The sequence below is a fragment of the Equus quagga genome, chromosome 2, assembly GCF_021613505.1.
Source record: "Equus quagga isolate Etosha38 chromosome 2, UCLA_HA_Equagga_1.0, whole genome shotgun sequence".
In the NCBI taxonomy this organism is placed as follows: Eukaryota; Metazoa; Chordata; class Mammalia; order Perissodactyla; family Equidae; genus Equus; species Equus quagga.
The window spans coordinates 104523909-104535485 of record NC_060268.1 but is presented as its reverse complement, the minus strand read 5'-3'; the positions used below and the strand labels follow the sequence as shown (position 1 = coordinate 104535485).

General features: G+C 45.1%; 1 protein-coding gene across 2 annotated transcripts in view; it reads left to right on the top strand.

Moving 5' to 3' along the window:
* ERCC6 (ERCC excision repair 6, chromatin remodeling factor) overlaps positions 1-7758 on the top strand; it is a 71937-nt gene extending 64179 nt beyond the window's left edge. For both annotated transcript variants that reach the window (XM_046653365.1, XM_046653364.1), the window contains exons 17-21: positions 712-857; positions 942-1643; positions 3132-3336; positions 3913-3991; positions 5070-7758. In XM_046653365.1, coding sequence (XP_046509321.1) covers positions 712-857; positions 942-1643; positions 3132-3336; positions 3913-3991; positions 5070-5492 — 1555 coding nt within the window. In that variant the 3' untranslated portion in view covers positions 5493-7758. The remainder of the gene's footprint in view (positions 1-711; positions 858-941; positions 1644-3131; positions 3337-3912; positions 3992-5069) is intronic.
* The last annotated feature ends 3819 nt before the right edge of the window (positions 7759-11577 follow it).

Here is an 11577-nt window from a genome sequence, read left to right as displayed (position 1 = left end):
CCTGCTGAGGACTGCATTCTCCTAAAGGGAGCCCCCGCTTTCCACCATGCACCGCGCCACTCCTGCAACAGTCCTGTTCTTCAGGGCCCTTGTGAGGGGGCTGGAGACGGTTGAGTCCTGGGAGGCGCTTCCTCGTAGAGATACATGTCTTAGCCTGACGAATAAGCGCCTGGGAGGGGGCGGGACGACTTCCTGGAGGTATCAGGCAAGAGTGACGGGGGTGTGGAGCTTTCGCCTGGAGCGTGGATCAGCAGGTGGGAGCGAGGGGGAGGTGGCTCCAGGTGAAAACTTTGCGAAGCCCCAGGTAAGATTCCCTGAGCCCCATCCTAGGAGGGTCCTGAGTAGGGCAGTGCAGGGATCCTTGGTCCAGGAGTCAGGAGGCCAGCTCCTTCCAGCTCACAAGGGCCGTGAGTCACATGAGTGTATGTGAGAAGATGTTTCTTGAAATGTGATGAATCTTGGAGGCTGAAAAAGCTCCTTGGGTATAAATAATAATAAGCTGTTATTTCTAATTTAAATTCTGTAAAACATGGAGACCACCTGGTGTTTTGTGTGCTTCCTGAGTTGTAATTTTCCAAGGCTAAAAGTTGGGGAATTATTTAGACATCTGTGCAGCTGCAGTTATCATATCTCTTTCAGATTGTTTTATAATTAGGATTTTGGGGTAGAGCTGAACATGGTTTGATGCCAGTTTAACTTTTATCGTTGTAGACAAATCTTCAAGCAGTTTTTGACAAATAGAGTGCTAAAAGATCCAAAGCAAAGGCGGTTTTTCAAGTCCAATGATCTTTATGAGCTGTTTACCCTGACCAGCCCTGACGCATCCCAGAGCACTGAGACCAGCGCTATTTTCGCAGGTACTGGCTAAAGTCATTTCACCGAAAGTGGTGAACTACAAAAGAGTGACACAGTGTAATGTTAGCCTGTCTTCCCCTTGCCAGGGACTGGGTCAGATGTTCAGACACCCAAACGCCGTCTAAAGAGACAGCTTGAGCCAGCTGTTGGAACAGACCATAACGTTCCCATGAGCAGGAAGCTTCCCGCCTCTAGCACGTCTGCAAATGGTGCCACGTCCTCTGAGGAGAAATCCGCAGCTGCAGGAGCTGATGTGAAGGCAGTTGCTTCTGATCAAGGCGACCCCTTGAAGGAGGTCCCCGAGCCGCCTCGTGGTCTCACTAGCAGCGATAGCCTTGGAGAGGACACAGGTGCAGTGGCTGGACGAGACGAGTCACCCGTGGTTAGTGGAAACGGGGAATGTTCAGAGTCTCCAAGAATCAGCAAAATGTCCAGGACATCTGGCGAGGAAAGCGTCGGTGAAAAGCAGGGTCTTACTGACAAAAGAGAAAGCTGCCAGGCTCAGACAGAGCCCCTGTGGGAGAGGGACCAAATGGAAAATAACTCCTGTAAGCACAAGGCAAAAACGAAACACCGTGCGGCAGAGGAAGGGACCCTGGAGAAACACCGGAGGCCGAAGCAGGAGCCAAAGAGCTCGAAGCATCGCAGAGACGCCAAGTTTGAAGGCACTCGGATCCCACACCTGGTGAAGAGAAGGCAGTACCGGAAGCAAGACGGCGAGAACGAGCACGAGCCCAAGGAGCGGGGCCACGATGATTATGTTCTGGAAAAGCTTTTCAGGAAATCAGGTAGTGCTTCTGCTAAATTTGCCCGGCGTGCGCTGGGAACAGAGAGGGGCTAGGCCAGCTCTGGCGGAGCGACCTTCACTGACGCTGCCATGGGGGCTCTCACTGCGAGTAGTTTTCCTTCCAAAATTCAGATTTGAAAAGTATTGACGTTTCTGAAAACCATCTTCACCTCTCTTTTCTGAAGACCAAGCAGAATTTAGGAACTTCCAAGATCACTGGTCCTTGACTTAGACCCACACAGGAGGGCTGCAGTGCTTTAAGTAGATTTGTGCCACCTGCACGTTCATGGAAAGTTCTCTACATGCCCTATTGATCTTCTAACCACAGGGCGTTAAAGTAAGAGATCATGGTGTGGAGAGGCAGGCACACTGGAAGGAGGAAGGCTGATAGCCAATATGGGGGAAAATGGGAAAAGCAGACCCAACAATTGCTCAGGCCTCTGGGGACAGGCAGTGCTGCCCAGCGCAGTGATCCCTGGAGTGGCGTCCACTCAGGCCTCGGCAGTCACTATTCACAGTGCGAGGGCCCCGTGTGTGGTTTTCCTCTCAGGGAGGCAGCTTCACCAGGGGCCCTGCAGAGAGAAACGTCTGGGCCTGACGCTTTTTGTCAGGTAGCCCATTGGAACTTTCTCTCTTCTTTCTGCAGTTCCTGGTCTGTTTTGCTAGGAAATTATTTTTTTGGTCTGGTTTTCAAATTTATTTGCATATAGGCATAGGAAGTCCTCTCGTAGTAATATTTTCTTTTATTTCACTTGTGTTTCAAGATAATTTCCCCTGTCATTTCTAATTCTGTATATTTTCTCCCTTTTTCTTTGATCAAGTTAAGCTAGTAGTTTGTCTGTTTTGTGATTTTTTTTATCAATAAACCAGGATTTTAATTTATGAATTAGATCCTTGGTTCTCTACCTCATTGATTTTTACTATTATCTTTGTTTTCTTCCCTGTACTTTTGTTTTTGTTATGTTTTGGTGAGGGTTTTTGGAGGGTGCTTAGTTTTTATAAATCTGTTTGACTTGGAAATTTAGTTCATTTATTTTTATTTTTTTATTGATGGCGGTATTTAAGGCTCTGAGTTTTCTGCTGATAACTGCATTAAATTCTTCTGACTTGTGGTGTTTTCCTGATCATTACTTTTTAGAAATTCTGTGATTCTGGTGTATATTTTTTTATTTTTCCCTTTGACAGAGAATTTGTTAATAGAAGGCTTTAAAATTTTCTAGATAGCAGCGATGGGGGTTACATCAAAGTTGTGGTGATGGCAGCATTGTGCTTCAGTGATTATTACCCGAATGTCTAGTCTCGTAGGGTAGTGACGAAGGAGAGTAGCAGTGGCGTTTGTGTAGTTCTGGGTCATGGTGGTCACTCAGTAAATGGCAGCTGGACGTGTTCATTGTCTTTTCTCCACCCACAACACACTAGACTGCACAGGAGGAACAGTATGATCGTGCACACTAACTAACACGCTTCCTGCTCCCTTTGTTCTTCCTAGTCGGCGTGCACAGTGTCATGAAACATGACGCCATCATGGATGGAGCCAGCCCGGATTACGTGCTGGTGGAGGCCGAGGCCAACCGAGTGGCCCAGGATGCCCTGAGAGCCCTGCGGCACTCGCGGCAGCAGTGTCTGGGGGCCACGTCCGGCGCTCCCACCTGGACCGGCCACAGGGGCAGCTCGGGGGCACCGGCCGGGTTAAAGTAAGAGGGCCGCCCTGCCGTGCTTGTGAGGACGCCGACCCCCGGGCTCGGAGCCAAGGGAGGGCGGCACGGAGTCTTACTCCTGCTTCTCTGCAGTCCTCGAAAATGTCTCACGGAGGGATGGTCAGCCAGACGTGTCACTTGGACACACAGGAGATACCTTTGTAACCTTAAACCTCCCTTGCCTTCTGCCCCTGCTTTTCAGAGCTAAGGAAAACTGATCTGTTTTGTTTAAAAGATGATGTCATTAAAAATAGAGAGAGAGTAACGATTAAACTTTAGTAAGATGATTAGCCAGTTTTCAACAATCAGTGATTACCATGCTGTTTAGAATGCTCCTCTGGAATTGTTTCCTACCTAGAATTGAGGGTAGTTTCCGTCAGATGTTGAACGAGGCTGCTAGTGGTTCTTCCCGGAGATGCAGCACTTACTTCCCAGGAGGGTGGAGTGGAGGAATCGGAGGGCATAGAACAGAAGGAGACTTTTCCAGGAAGAGTTTGGGTGTTGGAAGGGCGTTTTCCTCTCTCAGGCACGAAGGCAAAGCTTTCATCTGCTGTGCTTCTTTTCCTTCCTCAGGAGCAGGTTTGGTCAGAAGAGGAATTCCAGCTTCTCTATGCAGCGTCCTTCCTCAGCGTCTCCGAAGGAGAAAGCCCAGGTAATGGGATAACCCCTCTGCTTCTCATGCGGGAGACTCGATGGAATGGCCGTGAAGGTTTAACCCAATCCAGATGCAAAGGAAACCGCGGGCATACTAACGCTTGATAGTTTTACTGTGTGCTCGGATTTATGGAGCACGTCCTTTTGAGTTTGAAAGGGCCGGCTAACTTCCTAAAAGACACAGTCTTTAACCCGAGATCTGTAGCAGGTTCTGTTTGCTCAGAGAGTTCATACAGGGAGGGTGATGTGTGAGTCGCTGCCCCTGCAGCCTGCCCACCAGAGGCCAAGTACCAGCTCCGAAGACCAGTACCCTCTAGAACAGAGCTCTAGAAAACTGCCTGGAGTGTTACTCAGAATTTGCCCGCTGCGGGAGCGTTGTGCCCGTCCCGCCGTGTTCTGTGACTGACGCCTGCTGCGCCTCGCTGAGAGTGAACAGGAGGCCACACGCCATCAGTCCGGCCTCTCTGTCGTTCCCGGTTAAGGTGATGTTACAGTGAAGTTTGAAAACTCCAGGTACAGGCTCCTGGTATGGATTGGTAGGAGCCCATCTAGGAGTAGAGCGCCTTTGTTTGACTTCCCATGTTCTTTTAGCCATAGGAGAGTGAAGACAGGTGAGACTGGTGCTGTTTTAAGGAGACTCACGTGAGGTGTAAAGTAGGAAAAGGATTTGGAAGTGAGGAGGAGGCACAGCTGTGATGCAGCTCCTCATCCCACATTCCCCGGGTCAGGGAGAACCTGGGAGGGGGAACAGGAGAAGCCCGCGGATGCGCGCCTCCTGGAGACAGTTCCTCTGGGCCCAGCCCCCGGCCACTGCGTCCTCCTGCCGCTCTCCCCTCAGAAGGGGGACCAGTGAACAGCCTAGTTTGGGGTTTTTTAGGAAATGTTCTTTAATAGCAGGTGGATTTACATGCTCGACTCCCCTGCTTTCACGTTGGGTTAGGCATATCTCATTCTTTCTCCATCACCTTGACTACTCTGGGCATGGGGGTTATTTATGGCCCCTCAGCCTTTGGAGAAATAAGTGGAAGCGTAAACTGGAAGTGAAATATTTCAGTGCAGTGGTTTTCTTTCTCCAGGACAGCGTCATGAAAAAGGATGGAAAAGATACTGTTTCTGAGCATTTTAGTGGAAAAGTGGAAGATGCAGAGTCTTCATCCAGCGCCCTCACTTCATCCTCGCTCTTGGCTAAAATGAGAGCTAGAAACCACCTGATCTTGCCGGAGCGGTTAGAAAGCGAACCCGTGCCCCCCCAGGAGCCGCCTGCCCCCCTGCCCTCCTCCACAGAGCACGACGACCTCCTGGTGGAGATGAGGAACTTCATCGCCTTCCAGGCCCGTGTGGACGGCCAGGCCAGCACGCGGGAGATCCTGCAGGAGTTCGAGTCCAAGTTGTCGGCGTCACAGTCTTGTGTCTTTCGAGAACTGTTGAGAAACCTGTGCACTTTCCATAGAACTTCTAATGGCGAAGGAATCTGGAAACTCAAGCCAGAATACTGCTGATCAACATTACTTTCTAAACTTTTAATTGACTTTTTCTAACAGAAATTTCTGATTATTAATCCTATGATTAATAATCATGTGTTTGTCGACAGAAGTTGGCTGCATTTGATGTTTACTTTGAATGATATCTACCTCATAATTAAAACTTTACAGAAGAAGCAGTTCTTCTCTGAAATGGGAAAGTTCTAAAAATCCTTGGGTTGACATGAACTTTTTTGGCACTGTGAATTATGTTTTAAAATCAGGGTCCTAGCAGTTAATTCTGGGAACACTTTTGCTTCTTTACCCAAAAAATGCTGGCAGGGAGCATGAGACTGCTCATTTAGAAGTTTATAGACCAGAAATCTCAAGAATTCTTTTTACTGGTGCTAAAAACGTGTCTGATATTCCGTCAGGCCTGTTCAATAAATTAGTTCATCAATATCTGATAACAGCACCATTTTTGGTGCATAGCTTTTAAACATTTGAATTTATCATTTGTCACCCCAAAAAGATCAGATTTGTTATCCTTTGAATCATATTAATTGCCTTTAAATGATCTTCCTTTTAAGGTACTGTTAGATTGGCAGGTAGTTTTCTTAGTAAAGCATGCAATAGCTTGGAAATAGATGATAAGATATTATTTGCAGAAAGCTGCACTGTCTTCAGTTCACAGGCTTTACATTAAGCAAAGGGCATCTTTTCCTCCCTACAGTGACTGCTTGGTTTTAGGAAAATGGAATGTATTATATTAAAAAAAAAACAAAAACACAAGCAGAACCAAAAGTGAGTACGAATAAAACAACCAGCACACACACATGCACACAAATGCCACTCCAGAACCACAACTGGATGTACCGTCATTACCGCAAGGTGACCACCACTGCAGCCACCCCGCTTGCATGCTGGGAGGCAGCTTTGAGCATTTTTTATTTTATTCATTGTTTGATTTTCCAAGGACGCTGAGTACTTGATACTAGGCAGCATCGTTCCCCTCATGTCTCTGTCCAGTCGTTTTCATCTCTTTTTCCTGTGTGTTCGCTGTCTCTCCTGTTTGAGAGGCTTGGTTTGCAGCTGCATCTCTTGTTTCTGGCTGTTGTTTATGGATTTATAGTTCTGTGATGGTGATGTTTTGATCCTCCGCTTGTTTTTCTTGTTCCCTTCTCGTTGTTATTTTGTCATCTCAGCTCTGAAATCTTGTTTTCTTAAATTCATTCTATTCCTTCCATTTCTACTCGAGTTCTAACCGTGCCATTTGTTCGTTTCTTGGGTTTCTCTTCTCTGGTTTGCTGTTTTTCCTCTTGTTGGCTTTTCTGTTTGATGCTTGCCTTCCTCTCATGCCATTTCCTTACATCTTGGTCCTGCTGAAAGCGAGCAGCTGTGTCCAGACCTGAATGCTCCTCCTGCGGCCCAGAGCAGGGGTGTGGCTGGGGGTCAGGGAGAGCCTCTGCGGCAGCAGGCGGCTGTGGTGGGACCACTGGGTTTCACTTTCCTATTTGGAAATTGTGTTGAGCACTTGGGCCAAGAATCCCTCCGCTTACACAGGAGTTGTCGGAGTCACGATCCCCACCAGGATTTTCTCCTCTTTCGGGATTCTGGCTTGTTCATTTTTTTTTTCTTTCTGTTTTTAGAGTCATTCATTATATATTAAAGGAGGAAATTCTATTATTTTCTTGGTTCTGCCATCATCCAGAAGTTATAGAAGGGATTTTCAACAGGTCACTAAATCCTAAACTTGGTTACTTGGCTCAGAAGGGAGTCCAAGTTCGTGACTGTTTTCTCTCTGGAAAGACTGTTTTCTTTACTTTTGTAATCATTAGTCATAAAATTGCATCCCCCTGTTCTTGAATTGAAGTGCTGAGGCGTGTCACGAGTGTGAATTGTCTCGGCGTCGTCATCTGCAGCGTCTGGAATCTAAAGCTAGAGCGGCCTTAGCCTCCTGGGCAGGTGGAAGATGCCGCCCAAGTTAGGATGCGGCGAGCGAAGTGGTCCTCACTCCAGCACTTATCTCAGCTCTGCCACCGGCAGGCTGTGTCCTTGGGCGGGTCACTGCCCTGCCCGGGTCTCAGCGTGGATCTCTGTGGACATTGTTGTCATGCCTCCCAGGGGAGAGACGTAGAGGGAGGTTCTCTAAGTGGGATGGTTTAAACGATAGACAGTAACTTACTCATTTAGATAAAATCTCGTTTTGGGGACTTTCAAAGCTTTGTCCAATGTAGATAGATTTAATGTATTTAACATGTATCAGTCTCAAGCTACAAATAAAGGATTTTAAAATGTTGTGAAATTTTTGAAGTCCCTTAGTTAATGCATGAATACACTATCACTGTTGAGGAGTTTTCAGGCAGTCCTCTGCCCGCCGCCTCTCGCTCCTGTTTCAGAGGTAGGCACTGCGTTTTGTGTGTATTCTCCCAGCTGCTTTCCCTGCGTTTACAGACACGTGTGGCAGAGGCCGCCACTATCGTGTCCTTTTCCCCTGCTTCCTGCACTGATGAGCTCTGTGGCTTTGACCTGGACGCCGGGCTGCCCACCTAGAGACTCTGCTTGCCAGCCTCCCTTACAGTTAATTGTGGCCACGTGACCAGTCAGTGGGCTGTGAGCAGAACTTCCAGCCTAGGCCCTTCAATAAGGAATCGGGTGCACACTCCTGTGACTTCCCATCTTGCTGGCTGAGATGCCTCTGGGGCTTAAGCAGTGACATGGGGTCGATGGAAGTCACGTGTTGAGGATGGAGACGTTGCCCTGCCAGTCCTGAACTGCTTTCCTTTTCCTGTTTAGGAGTGAAATAAATTCTGACTTGGTTAAAACACTGTCTTTTGGTGTCTCTTTATGACAGCAGCTAGTTTTATGTATGTGATTTACATAAATGGGATTAAATCATTATTTTTGCAACTAACTTTCCATCTAACATACGCAAGACACCTTGTCATTCCTGTGATATACCTTCATGGAATTGCTGGATTAAAACTTATGTAGATTTTTGGGGCCAGCCTGGTTGTGTAGTAGTAAAGTTTGCACGCTCCGCTTTGGTGGCCTGGGGTCCAAGGGTTCAGATCCCAGGTGCCGATCTCCATACCACTCATCAAGCCATGCTGTGGCAGCATCCCACATATAGAGTAGAGGAGGGTTGGCACAGATGTTAGCTCAGGGACAATCTTGCTCAAGCAAAAAGTGGAAGATTGGCTGTGGGTGTTAGCTCAGGGCCAATCTTCCTCACCAAAAAAGAAAAAAAATTATGCAGATTTTTAATCTTAACAGATACAGTGAAACTGCTTCCTTCAATTTACACTCCATGAGCAGACCCATTTCTCCACACCCTTGCCAACCCTTGGTAGTACCAATCTCGGGAAGTTTTGTTTGTTAAGCAGTCTCGTGGTTTGAAAATATCTTGTTTCAACTTGAGTTTCCCTGATTACTTAGAAAACAAAACATTTCCATGTTTTTTGGCCATTTGCTGATCCTCTGTTGTATGTTGCCTGTTCATGTCATATTTGCCTACTTTTATCATTGATTATTTACCTTTTAGGGTTCCTCCCAAAACAAAAATGAAAAGACACTTATCCCAATGATTATCGATTAGTCCATCTTTTCTCCACCCACTTGAAGTGCCATGTTTATCATCTGCTAAGTTGTCCATTTCTGGGCGGTGGGTTTAGGTGTCTCCCACCAACCACACTCTTCACTTTCCTTTGGTTTTGTGACCAAAAGGCAAGTCCCCCTCCTTTTTTTCCCTCCTCTTCATTGTCTTATTCTTGTGCATTTTCTGTTATCAGTGAGTCTTAGAATCAGTTTATTTAGTTCCATTAAAATTGTGTTGCTCTTTTGTTTTGGATTGCGTTAATTTATACATTAATTTGAGGATAATAGGCTTCCTTATAATTAATATAATTTTTCCCATTAGTATCATGATAGGCTTAATTTTATTAATTAAAATATTTTATATTCTTGGATAAAATTTTCTTAACTTCCTTCATAAAGGTTTTGCACACTCCATATTAGGCTTATTCCTAGGTATTTCAGAGATTTTTAGTTTTGGTTGAGAGTTTTTCTACTTTTACATAAAAATGTAAAAGATTAGAACAGCCATGTATCTCCTTTGTTTAGGATGTCATTTATTATACAGAAGTTTAAAAAATACAGTCAAATGCAGTCTTGTTGTGTTTTGTTTCCTTATTTGAGAGCCCTTTTCCTAACCTGAAGTCATGATTTGTTGCTAGTGCCACTGAGTCGATTCTGACTCCTAGTGACCCCGTGTATGGCAGAGCGGAACTCTGCCTGGTCATTTTGTGCCGGCCTCTCACCTTCTGGCGTGATATCAGACAATGCTCTGCTGCTCTTCATAGAGTTTTGGTGGCCGAATGTTTGGAAGTGGGTGGCCAGGTCCATCTTCTTAGTCCATCTCTGGAAGCTCCACTGAAACCTGTCCACCATGGGTGACCCTGCTGGTATTTGAAATACCAATGGCATAGCTTCAGCATCACAGCAACATGCAGCCGCCACAGTATGACAGCTGATTGACGGGTGGTGTGGCTCCCACACCAGGAAAGAAACCCAGGCTGTGGTGGTGGAAGCACCAGATCTTAACCACTAGACCACCAGGGCTGGCTGAAAGTCATGATTACGCTCTCATAAATTCTCTTGTAAATGTAGCGATACTTATTTTTCCTAGCACCTTTAAAAAAAAAAAATAGTTCATCCTTTCCCTCCTGGTTTGTAAGGCCGCCTCTATTGTTATATCCAATTTCCATGTAATTATGGGACTTTCTGGGCTCTATTCTGTTAAATTGGTCCACTTATTTGCCAATAACCCACTGTTTTAATTATCGTAGCTTTATAACTGGCTATTATATATGGTAGAATGAATACCCCTCATCTTCTAAAAATGCCTTAGTTCTTGAACATTTGTTCCATATAAATTTTGGGATCAGCTTGTCACATTTGGATCTTGTTGTCTTTAAAATTATAATGACTGTATAGATTGCGTGGGGAAAATTGTTTATGATATTGAGTTTCTCATCTATGAATAGGGCATATCACTCCATTTATAATACATATTTATTATAAAGACAATTCTGTTGTGCTTTCCACTTATATAATAAGGTCATGCATATCTTATATTTATTTCTAATTATCTTACAGTTTGGGTTGCTATAGTAAATGACATACTTTTTAAAGAAAAAGTCACTTTCTAGTTTATGAGTACTGTTGATTTTTACATATTTGTCTTGTATCTAGCAATCTTGCCAAACTCTTATTAATTCTAATAGTCTATAAATTGTCCTGTATATAATAAGCCTGTCAGCTGCAAATAATGACAATTGTATTTCTTTCATTCCAATACTTATACTTTATATATTTCCAATATGATAATAAATGTAAATGACAAAGGTTGGCCCCTTTATCTTATTCCTGACATTGAAAATAAATTTCTAAACTTTTACCATTAAATATGCAGTTGCTCTTGTTTTCCAGCAGACGGTCTTTATCAAGTTAAGGAAATGCTCTTTCCAGTCCTTACTCCAGTGCTGAATTTTATTAAATGCTTTTTCTGCATCTGTTGACTTAATTGTGTAGTTTTTCTCATTTAATTCTCTCTCTCAGCATCAGAGAGTACACAGTTAAGTTTTTCAACACTAAAACATCTTTTAGATGTCCACTTCCAGAATGGCAGTGTGTGGGACCTCAGAAAACACCTATAACTGGACAGAATCCCAAAAGATGGACAACTGCCCCTCTCCAAAAAACCATTTAATGTTTCTGGAAATAGTCCTAAGGGCACACTGCAAATGAAGAGATGCTTAGTCAAGAAAAGCTGCTAAATCTGGGCAACAACAGCAAGAGTATGACTCTTGAGCTGGAACCCATTCCTCCCTCCCTCCTCCTCATCTCAGTGTGATGACGGATGCTGTAAGGTAGGTGGGTTTAGCCAAGAAAATGGGGCTCCCTCCCTGAGTTCCCAATGAAAGGGTACAGTATCTCATTGGGACGGACATGCTGCCATTGTTTCCTATCCCCTCCAGCTCCAAGCGATAGGGCCTAAATTCATGGAGTTAAAAAGTATAATAACAAAAATTCACTGGATGGACTCAGCAGTAGATCTGAACTG